General features: G+C 47.3%; 1 protein-coding gene across 3 annotated transcripts in view; it reads right to left on the bottom strand.

Moving 5' to 3' along the window:
* appa (amyloid beta (A4) precursor protein a) overlaps nt 1-14,159 on the bottom strand; it is a 31,828-nt gene that overhangs the window by 11,532 nt on the left and 6,137 nt on the right. For 2 of the 3 annotated variants that reach the window (XM_070958044.1, XM_070958045.1), the window contains exons 2-7: nt 5,050-5,217; nt 3,217-3,346; nt 2,863-2,975; nt 2,132-2,322; nt 1,356-1,690; nt 749-916 (exon numbers count right to left, since the gene is read on the bottom strand). In XM_070958044.1, coding sequence (XP_070814145.1) covers nt 749-916; nt 1,356-1,690; nt 2,132-2,322; nt 2,863-2,975; nt 3,217-3,346; nt 5,050-5,217 — 1,105 coding nt within the window. The remainder of the gene's footprint in view (nt 1-748; nt 917-1,355; nt 1,691-2,131; nt 2,323-2,862; nt 2,976-3,216; nt 3,347-5,049; nt 5,218-14,159) is intronic. The other variant, XM_070958046.1, reaches the window with a different exon arrangement.

Raw genomic sequence — 14,159 nt, forward strand, 5'->3', positions numbered from 1 at the left:
ATGCAGCTAAAGCAAGCTAAAAGCTCATTCACAAGGACAACTTGTGCAGAGCTGCCACAACCAGACAAAGCTAAATTGTTCCGAAGTGTCAGTTTGTCTGGAATATTTCACGGAGATGAAGGGAAACCAATCGTGGACACTCAGTGAAAGCAACTGTCTGTGATTTGATCTTCGTGGTGGACATTACCGCTGGGTCCCCTCGAGACCCAAGGTCCCAAACCTGGAAAGCTGCAAGCATCATCGCCGTCACTATCGCCAAAGAGAAGCAATTCCAGCCATCACAGGGGTGTGTTCAATCATTTAGCATGATCAGGGGTGACACCAAGTGGTGGTCATGGGGGGCCGAGGCTACCCTGATCGAATTACAGTAGAGGGACGTCACCTACAAACTGACAAAGCGAGTGAAATGAAAGGGAACAGCGAGACAGGTGGGTGGCTTCGAGAACCCACGAGGGATTACAGCAAAGGTTAAGTCTGTTTTTAGTGCAGAGACATTTATTTGTCTGACGGGCGCACACACACAGATGGTGAGTAAAAGAGGAAGTAAAGGTTAGCCAGGAATGGAGCAAACAGGTCGAGAAAAGAAGAAGCACACCGAGCAAGAAACTTTAGAGCAGCTGTGAATTCAGCTCGGCGGCGAGGGGATAATTTAGATAGACGGCCAGCGGAAGTGAGAGTTAGAGGACAGGAAGTGGATTTCAAACCAGTGAGCTGCTGGCTGAGGTCAGCTGCTGCCGGCAGGACTTACTGACGCTGCTGCAGACAGACAGGCAGTACTCCTCTGACTCAAAGTTATTCCTGTTGCCTCCACAGCCGCCGTAGATAAACTGAGCACAGCGGCCGTCCTGACGGTCAAAGTACCAGCGAGGCAGCATGGCCCGGCACGGACCGGTCTCTGCGTTGGCCCAGCACACATCTTGGAGGACACACACACACACACACACACACACACACACACACACACACACTTGTCATCACTTGTCACGAAAGCCTCCAGCTCAGTGGAAGTGTGTCATCTTCTTGGCCAGGTTTGAGCATTATTAACGCCACTTGGAACTGAACTGAATTTAACGCCAAAACAAAGAATCGAAGCCGGAACAACCAATTGTGGCTCTGATGGAACGGAGCTAATGAAATGACAAATGAGCACAATAACAAAAGTGACAGCAGGAAATTAATTGGGGAGGAACATGAGGTTCAACTGTGTTCAGCAAAGCATAAAACCAGGAGAGGAAAACACATTTTCTGTGTTGCACTGTCGAGCTTGTTCCACATTTATCTCAGTGAGGAGAAGCCTGTCATCTAATGCCTGAGCTAAAACTGGACATACACGCCGGCGTCACATATGTCCTCACCCCTGACAACCTCTTCCACAGACTCGGTGGTGGTGGTGGTGGTGGTGGTCGTCATGGCAACGTTGGTGGTGAACTCGTCGGCGTCATCGCTGTCGTCGAGCGTCTCGACCATGTCGTCATCTCCCTCCTCCTCCTCCTCTTCCTCCTCCTCCTCCTCCCCCACCGCCTCCTCGTCCTCCTCCCCGTCTCCGTCCTGGTCGTTGTCCAGCATGTCCTCTTCCTCCTCCTCTTCCTCCTCGTCTTCCTCGGCCACCTCCTCCTCTTCCTCGTCCTCCTCTACCACAGATGGCCTGGTTTCCTCTTGCTGCTCCGCTGGCTCCGGCTCCCGCACCATACTGGGAGAGAGGGAGGGATGAGAAGAGAAGAGGAGGGGAAAGGGAGGAGAATGGAGGGAAGGAAGTAAAGAGACATATGGAGAGAACAAGGGAAGGATTGGGGGAAGGAAAGGTGACAGAGAAAGATGAGGAAATGAGGAAGACGAGGGGGGTGAATGGGACGGGGGGAAGGACAGGGACAGAGAAATCTTATCCTCACATCAACGCTGAAAATGATCATCTGAGCGCTGATGTATTACTCTGCTGCTGCCTCAGTGGTCAAGGTTAGGGTGAGGGTAAGGTTGGGGTAAGCAGGTCTGGGTTGTTGGGGGCCACACGCTGGAACTGGACCAGGCTGCTGCCGAGGATTCATCCTCAGTGAGCATCATTCCCCAGGAAATGAATGGAAGTCTATGTAATGTCCCAGAGGTGACCCAGGTAAACGTGTGTGCGTGCGCGTACCTGTTGTCAGAGTAGTCGGTCTCCGCTCCGCCCCACCACACGTCGGAGTCATCAGCGTCCTGCTCGGCGCTGTCGGCTTCGCGCTCCGCCTCGGCGGGACAGCACACAAACTCCACTCCCCGGAAACGGTCGATGCCGCACGGCAGCAGCATCCCGTAGTCATGGAGATTCATGGCGCGGTCGCCGCAGGACTACGGAGACGCAGAATAGATCAGTGACTGCTACGCTTTTCATTAAAGCAGCGCCTGTCGAGTGTGTCAGTCAAGTCAGATTTGGCTGTTCCCTTCCTGCCCCCCCCCCGTCAATATCAGCCTACATGAGTCTCATGGTTCATCTGTAAGATTCATCTGTGATGTGAAAAACATCAGATTTCATCACAGTTTGTTTTTCGGTTAAACAATTGGAGTCCATGTCAGTGGACGGCAGTAGAAGGAGGTCGTGCCGCCATCTGGCTCTCGCTGACAGTCGTCAGCAGGGCAGAGAGCATCGGAGCAGCCGGCAGACTGGAGTGACGCTGCCCTGCCTCGCTGTGCGCCCTCCGTTTCGTTCGCCCTTCACCTCCTCCGTCACAGTTGGTCTTGTGGTCATTTTGACACTCTGTTTGTCAGCCTGCCATGTCACTCCTACACTGCTCTGTGTATGATGGTGCAGCTAAAACACAAAAGTGCCTCGAGTCCACTGACAGCACGCGAGCAGATCCGAATCATTGGCTGTTCGGGGGCAGTACTCACCTCCTTGGCTACGGTGTGCCAGTGCAGGTGGCTCTCACACTGGTTCATGCGCTCCTGGTGCAGGAACTTGCACTTGTCGGGAACGAGCAGGGCGTCGCTCACAAACTCTCCCACTGCAGCAAAAACAACGTCCATATTTAGAATTCACACACAACGGGCAGCTTCAGCCCAGCCCGACAGCCCCTCTGACGGACTGAAGACACATTTCAACCAGTGCCTATAACTCCCATTAAGCATCGCTGACTCACAGCCGATGTTTGTTTCTCCCGCTTTCCTGAAAGTGAACACAGCTTTCTAGGAACGTTTTCACACAAGCACTGCAAACTGTGAGCCGAGAACAAATATGTGACTCACCCAGGCAGCGATAGGGCACCACAATGTGCATGTGACTGCGACAATGCTTGCGCCCCTTCTTGCACCAGTTCTGGATGCTGACTGGCTGGTTGGCCTCCACCACATTGGTAATCTGGAGCTCTGGATACACCTACACACACAGTGATATATGTTGTAATGGAGCCATGGGAGGCAGCTTCTTTGAACTCTTAGACACACCGTTAGAGGCATTTGGAAAGCTCTTACTACTTTCTTTCAAAAAGTCAAAGGTTTCTTTCTATTTTTACTGTCTTGTTAATTTATTCCGCTCAAGATATTTCAATCTTTACCTTACTGCAGCGCTCCCTGATGCCTTGGCAAACCCTGCCGTGTTTACCTCTATGTTCCTCTCAGCCATGCATGACACCTGCCTCTGCACAATCCTCGTATAGTCGACGTGTCATCCCTCTCCAAATACCTCTCCCCTCATTCTTTTTCACGACACCTCCTCCTCTGTTTTCTCTCCCTTCGAGCCTCTCTGAATGCAGATAATAATTCCATAACCGTCCTGGTTCCTTGTCACTCTCGCACTTGCCAAATCGGCTCTTCCGTTCAGCTTTGGGGACGGAAAATCCTGACGTTCTCCAGATCTCTGTTTTTCCTTTTGACATCTGACTGATTGTTTGGTATCAGAGGTAACAATGGAAAGATGAGCTTATCTTCCTTTGAGTCAGTCTTACATGCTTTTCAGAGAAATCTCATTACGCATCCCCTCCTGTTATCTGAATTTTGTCACATAGTGCCGTTCTGCAGTGAGACTCCACAGTAGGCTGCTGGAATATTCCCCAAAGAAATGTAATGTTTTGATTCGAGATTACAGTAACTGAAAAAAATCACACTTCCAACAGTCAAGTCATGACTGTCTGCCATGAGGGGCGCGCTCAAAGCTGCAGTTCTCTTCAGCCAAACAAGGTCACTGTGTTGTATTTCTGCGTTTGGTTCAGTTTGCTTCACACTGTCTAATTATAAGCCATCCAGAGCTTTTAAAGTAAAGTCACATGGACTTAAGCAGCTTGTTTACTGAGTGGAGTTTTGGCATCGTGTCATCCTGCCAAATTAGGGATTTTGGTGAGTAAAAACAAATCTGCTCGCAGACTCTGTAATCCGCTCACTTTTCTGTGCTCGCATTTTTTGGTCCCACCGCGGCTTGAAAATTGTTCTCACTTGCCCAAACATGCCAAAAATAAATCATAACTCTTCAAGCAAATTAAAAAAAGACAATCCAATCTCGCCTGTTGTGCACCCCCATAAAATCCTCTCCATAAAGCAGCTGAACTGCTACCTGCTCAATCACTGTAATTTTCTCAGTGTCATCTTTATGGCTACAATGTAAATTATCCGACCCAAAAATCCAACTGAAATGTCACAACTATAAAAATTTGTCATCCCGGCTTATTGCTCACTCAAAACAATATAAACACTGGATGATTACAGTTTAACTAGTCCATATATTACAGCATTTGTGGCCAACTGAGAGCCATTTTGACATGAGAAGCGGTGAAAATGATTACAAATGGCACAAGAGGAAATGACCTCTGTAACCTCTGCTGCTGCCCGAAAGAGTGAAATTTGACCTTCACATGATCACTATTTTTGAACACTATCCCATCACTCTATATCTGCATCTCCCACCTTTTCTACAGCCCTTTAAGCAGGTTTCATACAGCACATAAATAAAGATTCATATCATCTTGAAAGGATTAATATGACCATGTAATATCAGACTTAATTGATCCCACAGGGGAAATAAACAGCTGTACATATAAACCAGCTTCTGTTAGGTTTACCTCCCACACGCCCCCCCCCACACTTTACCTCCTGGCAGTACTGCAGGATGCCCTCCTTGGTGCCGATGCAGCTCTTGGTGCCTGAGGGGTCCGGCTCCCACTTGCCGCTCTGCACGTTGATGTGCATGTTGAGTTTACTGCAAAACATGGCCACCTGGGGCTCTGCCAACAGACCCATTGACACGTCTGTGGGCACCTAGGAGTGAGCACAGACAGACGGGAGAGAGAGATTTAATGAGATATACCACTCATGTTAAACTCCTTGAGCACTTGCGCTGAAAAATGCAAGACGGATGCAATTAAATTTTATTACTTAGATAGAGGGGGGGCCGGGAGAGGAGAGGAGATTAGCGTGTTAGATGAAAAGTAAGATGAGGTGAGCTAGTTTAAGATGAGAGGAGAGAGAGGAGGGAGAGAAGAAGAGGGCAGCCAAAGATGAGGTGTTAGCCAAAGGAGGGCACGAACAGATCTCCCTCTCCTAATTTCATCAACATTTCGGGTTTGATGGCAAAGCTGGCATCATGCTACACGTTGGCCACTGGGAGCTATCAAATGTGCAAAAGATCTGCTGGAAAAACAACTGCAAAAAAAAAGTGATGGACACAAAAATCAATAGCTTTAGAGGAACAAATTGTCTCAAACAACAAGCTTGGAGCAATCCAATATACCCTCTGTTCTCTGTGATGTTCATGGACGAGCACACACACACACACACACACACACACACACACACACACACACACACACACACACACACACACACACACACACACACACACACACACACACACACACACACACACACACACACACACACACACACACACACACACACACACACACACTAAACTGCCCGTGCAATGCCGTTTATGGGAATAGTGTACGTCCCTGTGTCCATGCAGGCTTTTTTAAGAGTTTTTCCAGGACAATATAGTGTTTATGTAACGTCTGTTGATTCACTCTTGGTTCATTTCACTCTCTATGTTGGTGCAGCACAAGAGCAGGTTGGCTGGAGGCAAGGAGGATGTATGTGTATGTGTGTGTGTGTGTGTGTGTGTGTGTGTGAGCAAAAGTGTGCGTGTATGTATGTGTGTGCGAGACGGAGAACGTCTGCCTTCGGCGTGAATGTATTAATTTTTGTGCTAATTTACGCTCCTGTGTGTTGGTTCGTGCCTCTGCGTGCTTGTGTGTGCATGTGTGTGTGTACCGCTGCTGTCTGCCTGCATAAGGAGGTTTTGTGCAGAGGTTCCCTTAGGAGAGGAGGTGCAGACAAACCACTGAATGTCTGCATTGTACTGGCAAATGAGCTAGAACAAAATGGGAGGGAATAGTGGGGGGGAAGTGAAGGAGACAGAGGGAGGGAGGAGAGGGACTGTTGCCATTGTGTGCTTCCTAATCTTGTTAATGGTTTTGAAGGCCCTGGCAGGCAAACAAATGCTGTTTTGTGAGATGGATAGCATATTTTTCCTCCAGACTTGATTCTCTCCAAGCAGCCAGGGGCACGAAGGCCTCTTCCAATATGAGAATAGCCAGTGGGGGCCATCAATTTGAATACATTTGAGGCTGAAAACTCCAATGTTTGAGCAGATTTAGCCGGCATATACCTGATGTGTCAATGGAAAGATAAACTTTATCGGCGTTCATTATATTCCATTAATCCGCATTGGCTATATTTACACACTCGGCAGAAGAAGATAGCGCTCTCTGGAGTTGTTGGTCCCTCATCTATTTTCACCTGATGGGTGAAGCCAGGCAGAGCACAACAGACAGCCTGCCAGGTTCACGCAATACAATCAACACCTGTGCGGTCTAATGACAGCCGATGCTCTCACTGTTAGAGCATCAGATGTCATTAGACACACCAGAAAGCAGACATTTGTAAAGATTGTAATGATCATTTTGGAACGAAGGTGCACACGTTAATTCAGATGTGATGTATTTGTAAGTGGTGTTGCTTTACTGCTTTGCATCAAGTGCAGAGGTTGCGTGCAGGGACGCCTTTGAGATGCTACTCCTATCTTATAGATTCACACCTAAGACGAGCAACAGCACATTTCATTAAAGCTGACAACAACAACGAGGTCAAAGTCCATTTCCGTCAATCAAGACAAACAGGACAGAGCCAGCTACGCGATTGGCCGTCTGCTCGTTCAGAACAAAGCGATAGCCAATTACATACTTGACTCTGTCCTGTTTCTTTGAGATGAAATGTGACATCATTAAAACGAAACGGTCATTTGTGAAATGCCTGTGTTGACTTTTGAAGGAGACCATCTGGAAATAAAAGCTGCTGGGATGAAAGAAAAACGACCTGCGATAAATATCAAGAAGTCAGATGAACGATTTTGTAAGACTGAGCAGAGAAACAATTTCATGGTTTATTCATATGATTGTTTCTTGATGTCTTATCTATTTATTCCATATTGAACACTTTGGGCCTCCGTAGTAAAATGATTAGCAATAGCTCAGTCATCGTTTCTGCTTGTAGCTGTCAAATAAAGTGCAGTGCTGTGTTCTTGAAGGCTCAAACATACTCTGCAGTCAAATGGGGGTAAAAAGGGCGCGCACACACAGATCAGTGTAACCTGATTCCACAGGTCAAATATGCACCTGCAAAGTTCACATCCCTCCCAGGCCAACATGACGAGCCACAAGCTGCAGTAGCTCGGAAATGAGTAAATCCCTCATGCGCACACACACTCACAGACACAAAGTAGGTAAAGTCCCTCTTGCCCCCGGCCCTCCTCAGCTCCAACAAATGGCAACTTAACACTGGTGGTCATCAGTCTTGACACTGCGCCATCTGCACCGCACAGGGTTATTTGGGGGGTTTGCCGCTCGATTCCCACACGACCATCTGTGAGCGAGCCCTGCTAAAGGGGACTAGATCAAATCCCATCCTGCTCATTAACAGCAAAACCCAAGGCAAACCGAGAGGAGAAAGTTTTCAAATAATCTTTAAAAAGTCGTTTGCATGTGTGCTATCTTTTAATTAGCTCACTTTCTGGGTGCCCAGTTTCATTTTGACCTTATCTGGGCCCCCTCTGGCCTCTCCCTGACACTCACTGAAAGAGATAAATCAACCTCCTGCCTGCTCGAGGCATAGGTAGGCAAATCTGTGCCAAATGCTCGCTGACATTCAAATTCTTTGTATCATCCTCTTTTGGCTGGCAAATCATATCCTCGGCAATCGCTCTCCCTTCTCCTTCTCGCCTCTCCACTGCTATCTTTCCGCCGCTCTGTCTTCTGCTTGGGGGTGGGGGGGTTGGCCAAGCCTTCGCTGCAAGCTTATAAATCAGAGTCCCAGGGTGATGGCGCAGGCAGGAGCGGGAGGAGAAAGTGAGAGAAAGAACAATAACCACAATGGCGAGAGACGGGGAGAGATTGGAGAACAGATGAATTGGACAATAAGCCTGTGGGCTTGAGCAGAAGGTCAAGCGCTCTGTTAAACAGAAAGGATGTGGGGATGGAGGGCCAGAGGCAGAGAGGGAGGCTGTCGGAAATTAGGCAAGGCTTAACAGGGAAAAGATGGGGGATTCTGGTGTCAGACAGAGGTGGTTTAGAGGAAAGGAGTGACTGCATCTTTTGTCAGTTAAATTCGGTGCCGGTTACGTCAAAGTACTGTCCTCCACCGATTATACGGTGCATGCAAATCATCAAATGGCCTTCAAGTGGCTGGAGAAATAAGGGAACCGTGCAATTTGCATTCTGCAAATCGGCCCCGTAAAGATGGCATTGCTGGGAAGCTTGAATCCACCCTGAAGAAGCAACAGATGGACTGAAAGACGGGCAGGCTGAGAAACATCAGCAGCAGACTGCCAGACAAACGTATATGATAGACCAAGACACCAGGCTTCTCTCTCCATCTTTATCCCATCTCAGCTCTGGTTCGCAGTTCTGCCTGCCTGCCAGCCGGTCCTCCTGCAGGGAGGGGAGGGAGTAGTAATCTGGATACTGGGGATTAGGACGACAGCGTGGTCAGGAGAAATATCCCCCTTTGGTCTCAATCTGGCATGATAGCCATCGCTGTAAGGACGGGAATAAGCCAGGGGAGAGGAGGCTGATGCCATGAGATTGACCCTGAGAAGATAGTTCAATTAAAGTCAGCACAAGCCCAGTCACAAACTGCTGGCCGTGCTAATTCTCCCCCAGACAGAAATTACAAGTGATGGAACTAAAGCAGCGATCCATCAAAAATGTTTTCCTCCTTCTTGCAGCTTTCAGTAATCACACTATCTGATGAAATACCTCTATCGTTTAACAAAAATGAGAGCAAAAAGCTGCAGTCGAGGAAGCTCGCAGAGTTGGAATAAACTCCACAATAAGACGCTGTGTCCAAAATCGAGCCCATCACGGGGCCTGCTGACCCACACAGGACCACAAAATGAAGCAGCACGTAGACCATGTCCAACTTGCTCCAGCTTGGCATGCGATGCTGGTTTATCGACTGTCCAAAGCGTTCGACATCCTTATAATAAATTGAGGATGAATAGAATTTGCTTCCCCCCCGAGGGAGGCACATAAAAGAAAGAAAAACACAAACAAACCAACAATTGAATAATGTAATGCAATAAAATACAAGTTTGGAGTCGTAAAGCGATTAAAGTGAGATTATTTGCTGCTGCAATTTGATAGAGTGCTTTGCTACCCCAAGGAGGTTTATGATGAGGATGGCGAGCTCGCTGCAGCAGTTCACATGACGTGTGTGCGTGTGTGTGTGTTTTCGTGACACTGCAATTCAAAATCACAGCTCCCATCTCAGACAGGTGACTTATTTCCACAGCTGGAAACATGACGGAAATCACATGCTGGCAAAGCGTAGACGCATGTGACGTGATCTTTGCTTCGTCCTCGTGTGTCTGACTGTCGCATACTCTGCCTCCAGTTTATCAGAAGGTTTCAGCGGATCTATCACTACTCTTCCTCCTGCTCGATCAAATAATCATTGAAGTTATTCTTCGAGCAAAAATGCCAAATTCTGTCGTTCCAGCTGCCGTTTGTCTTTGTCTCATGTGATAATAAACTGAATATCTTTGGATTTTGGACTTGTTGTGGAACAAAAGGATCAGTCTGAACATGCCACTTGGATGCTGTGACAGACATTCACCATTTTCTCACATTTAATAGACAATGCATTTCATTTATTTGTGACACAGTCAAGAGAATCTTCTGCATATCAGTAATAAAAGTAAGACAAGATAATCTGCTATCTGGCTAAACCTTTACAGTACAATTTTTCATCATATCCGACAGAAAAAAATACCAAAGCTGTCATAATCCTTTCCAAGCCTGTCTCCGCATTGACTATTCTGACCTGCAAACTCAAAAACCTTTCACAGGTTGAATTCTGGCCCCTCAAATGCCAAACCAAAGAGCACTCTACATGTGCGGGACTCTGTGAGGTATAACAACCTTTCCTTCCCCAAAATTTCCAAACCTTTCCCCATCGCCAAGTCGTTGTGTAGCCGGACGTGCATAAAACGTACTGATGTGCGTGAATGAGCCCGCTAATGGCTGATGCATTCACAGATGTGATTAGGAGGAGCAGTAAAAAGCGGAGAGAAAAATGTTTATTACCCATTAAATGTAAATGAGGCGATAAGAAATATGAAATATGGCATCACATGCTTACAAAATGCAAATAAATCTGCTCTTACGCACACACGGCCATGAATCTTCTCACTGACACCGAGGCTGAGAAACAGTTTAATGTATTCAAGAGCACAGTAAGCACACACACGCACGCAATCTTTGAAGTGTCCCTGCGGGCGCTGGTCCTGCGGTGCTATTAATTGTACAGTCTTATCTGAGTGACCCAGGCCTGCCATGGGGAGCTGAGTGAAGGTGGTGGAGGGGGGGATGTGGGTAACGGGGGAGGGTGTCTTAGATCAGCTCTCATCCCGGGGGGAGACTCCCTGGAGAGCGAGATGTGTCGCAGGAGCTCTGCACACAAACACACACTCTCTCTGGCACACATCTTTAGCAGGCATCGTCCAAGCTAGCAGCTAACAAGACAAGGCGTTCTTGTCCAGACTGGGACGTAATGTACCACACCCAAGATAATGTCAACTGGAGCGCGTTGGAGACAGCGAACAAGGGCTGCAGAGGAGAACGAGAAGGCATCTGCTGCAGGTGGCAGCGCGACACAACGCAAATAAGAACATTACTGCGTTTTCCATGGCAGCTTCTAAACATTTACGACTGGGATAACGCACTGCGTGACACAATAAACGTATATTGCTTTGGTTCGAGCCATGAATCAATCAGACGCGATGGAGCAGGAGCGCGGCTGTCTGTGGGTTGTTTACAAGATGCATCGCTGTGGGAATTTGTTTGCTTAGCTCGGGAGGATGTGTGACGGCTGAATTAGATAAGACTGGCAAGGTGACAGACACACACACACACACAGCCGCGATGCTTGTGCACGTCGACGTACACACACTCGACAGTCACCTTGGCAGGCGGACCCAGCTGTTACTTAAAACCCTCAGATCATCTTTGACTGGACTTTAAGTGTTGCTGCAAAGTTACTCCGCTCTGGTGTGTGTGTGTGTGTGTGTGTGTGTGTGTGTGTGTGTGTGTAAAGCTATCTGCGCCTGATGTTTGGGAAGTGTGTTTCACTGATTACAGGGCAGCCAGACCCTCTTCCCTTCCCCTCACACTCCCTGCTGGCCTGAAGTTTAATTACAGAGCAGATGTAAAACCAGACAGAAAAAACGAGACGCGACAGAAAGAAATTAAAAACTGGAGATCAATATTGGTAAAACATACTGGTCAAAGAGGCACAATGAAATGTTTATTCCCACTCAAATGCCTTTCAGACTGTAGACACGCTCGTCTACGCTGATGATTCGCCTCACATCAAAGATTAACCACACCCATCTGGTACCTTTTTATTTATTTTTTTTTTCTTCCTCAGAGCTCGTCCCAGCAGTCCTCATCTTCAAAAGTTTTTACCGAGTCTGTGAGGAAAACTGAAGTTTGTTTGAAGCATTATCTTCATTCATATTCAACGCGATTAAGCTATGTCTCGGGGGGGTTCCTCAAGAATTAGCATCTCAGACAAATCTGTTTCATATCTGATTAGAAGTGTGTAAGAAAAATCGTTCTGATTTCTGCCCACTTCGTTTGCCTCGACGTGACGGGGGACTCTCGGTTGAGCCTGCTCTCAACCCCAGGGGGACTGCCTGTTATGACCTCCCTCTGTCATTGCTGTGGCAACCAGAGGCAACATCACTATCCAAGTCACCTGGGAGCAGGAATTTCATCATCAGGTTGGCTCGCTTTCGTCAGGAAGCGCGCGCGCGTGTGTGTGTGGGTGTATAACCTGCGTACAGCTGGTGTCTAAAGTGAAGATTAAATGTTGTTAAATGTCCGTCTGATTCAGTAACTGCCTGCTGAACTGGCTCTGACCTCACTGGGAAGCACCCTGCGGTGGACCGCAAACATACACAGATGGACACACACACGCACACTGAGGACACACGCACTAATGAACTGTAGCTTCACAGATTAGAAATTATCTTTTTACAATCTCAAAAAAAAAAAAAATATGTTCATGATGATCGCAAAACTAAAAAGATGCATCTTGTCTTGCTTCATGAAATAAACGCAGCTGCACTGAATGTGTGAGGTTAATATTATTCACTCATTCCCATCTTCTCCAGAACACTCTCCCCTCCCACCACATTCAAATATCCCATTAAAGCCTCGGTGTTGCTGTACGTTGACTACATCCTTTTGCATCATGTTACATCACCTTTTCTCGACAGGCCGCATCGCAAAATGGAAAAGCTCACAATCCTCAGCTGGCCCCACGCTGGGATGTACACATGTCGACTCCTCGCTCATCTCGACACAGAGATGCAGCAGCAGCACCTTCATTCTTCAATTATAACCACATCAAAACATGTTTTCATTAATTTCTCATTTGCAGCAGACACACATGCCGGAAAATTGAGGTAAGTCAGGTCAAGTAAGTGATTTATCTCACGTAACAGTATCAATTTCAGGCTGAATGAAGATAAACACAAGAATTTTCTGTCCCCAGAAAACACTGCAGAGCTTCATTTAAAGGAGGCTGAAAATAAGCAGACTCAAAGCCAAATAACCATGTTTACAGGTACAGAAAAAGTACTTTCCAGCTGATTGTGAGTTCTCAGTCATTGTGAATCAGGGCCCTGGGGTGCAGGTGGGCGTGTATATCTGGAATTATAATCAGTTGTTATAAGCACCACCTCCAGACGGAGCCGCCAGGTAAGCTGAGAACACAGTCAGTATTTCTAGAAGGAAATCAATCACCGATGGAAGAGTAAAGACTCACTTACACTCTTCTGTATTGACAGGGCTCGACTTATCTACATCAACCTTAGTTTAATTATAAATTAAACTACTAAATGTTCAAATTATAACCAATTATGCCATTATGATCAATAATAGCTTAACAAGAAGAGAACATCTATTGGTCTCGGGTTTTCCTACAAAGCATACCGTCAATTCAAACATGAGGGATTTTCTAAACAATGGCTTCCGAACGTGCATGCACACACACACAGACACACACAGACACACACGCATGGCTGGTTCCGCATCACTCCTGTCGACTGCACAAACACAGGAAGTCCACCTCTATCATGGAGACCAAACAGGAAACGGATCCAAAAATAGCAGGGCACAGTCGAGAACACCAGTCCATTTTCTGCGCAAACCCTCATCTCAGCCCTTTCATTTGCACACACACACACACACACGCACACAGACAACTTGGCATTTTACACAAGTGTTTCAATTTCACACTTGGACTCCGAGAGGGCTTGTCATCTACAATTGATGGTGTGTCGCCCAACACGAAGAGGTACTAGTTTCATAAACCCTCTGAACTGTGAATCTCCAGCCGAGGGCATGCAGCACATCAGTAACATGCCGTATGGATGACACAGCATTTCAGAGAAAAAGCGAGAGTGAGAAATCGCTCTGGTGGAAAATGGCAAAAGAGGAACGGGTGAGAAGAACAACGGGAATAACACACAGCAGCCTAATTATAGTCCAAGCACCAGGCACCTGGGGAAGACTCGAGTGCTATAGCAACCCAGAACACCCAGGACGGAGAGTGGAGACTGGGAAGAGACGAGTGCGAGG

Source organism: Chaetodon trifascialis, chromosome 24, assembly GCF_039877785.1.
Source record: "Chaetodon trifascialis isolate fChaTrf1 chromosome 24, fChaTrf1.hap1, whole genome shotgun sequence".
Classification (NCBI taxonomy): Eukaryota; Metazoa; Chordata; class Actinopteri; order Chaetodontiformes; family Chaetodontidae; genus Chaetodon; species Chaetodon trifascialis.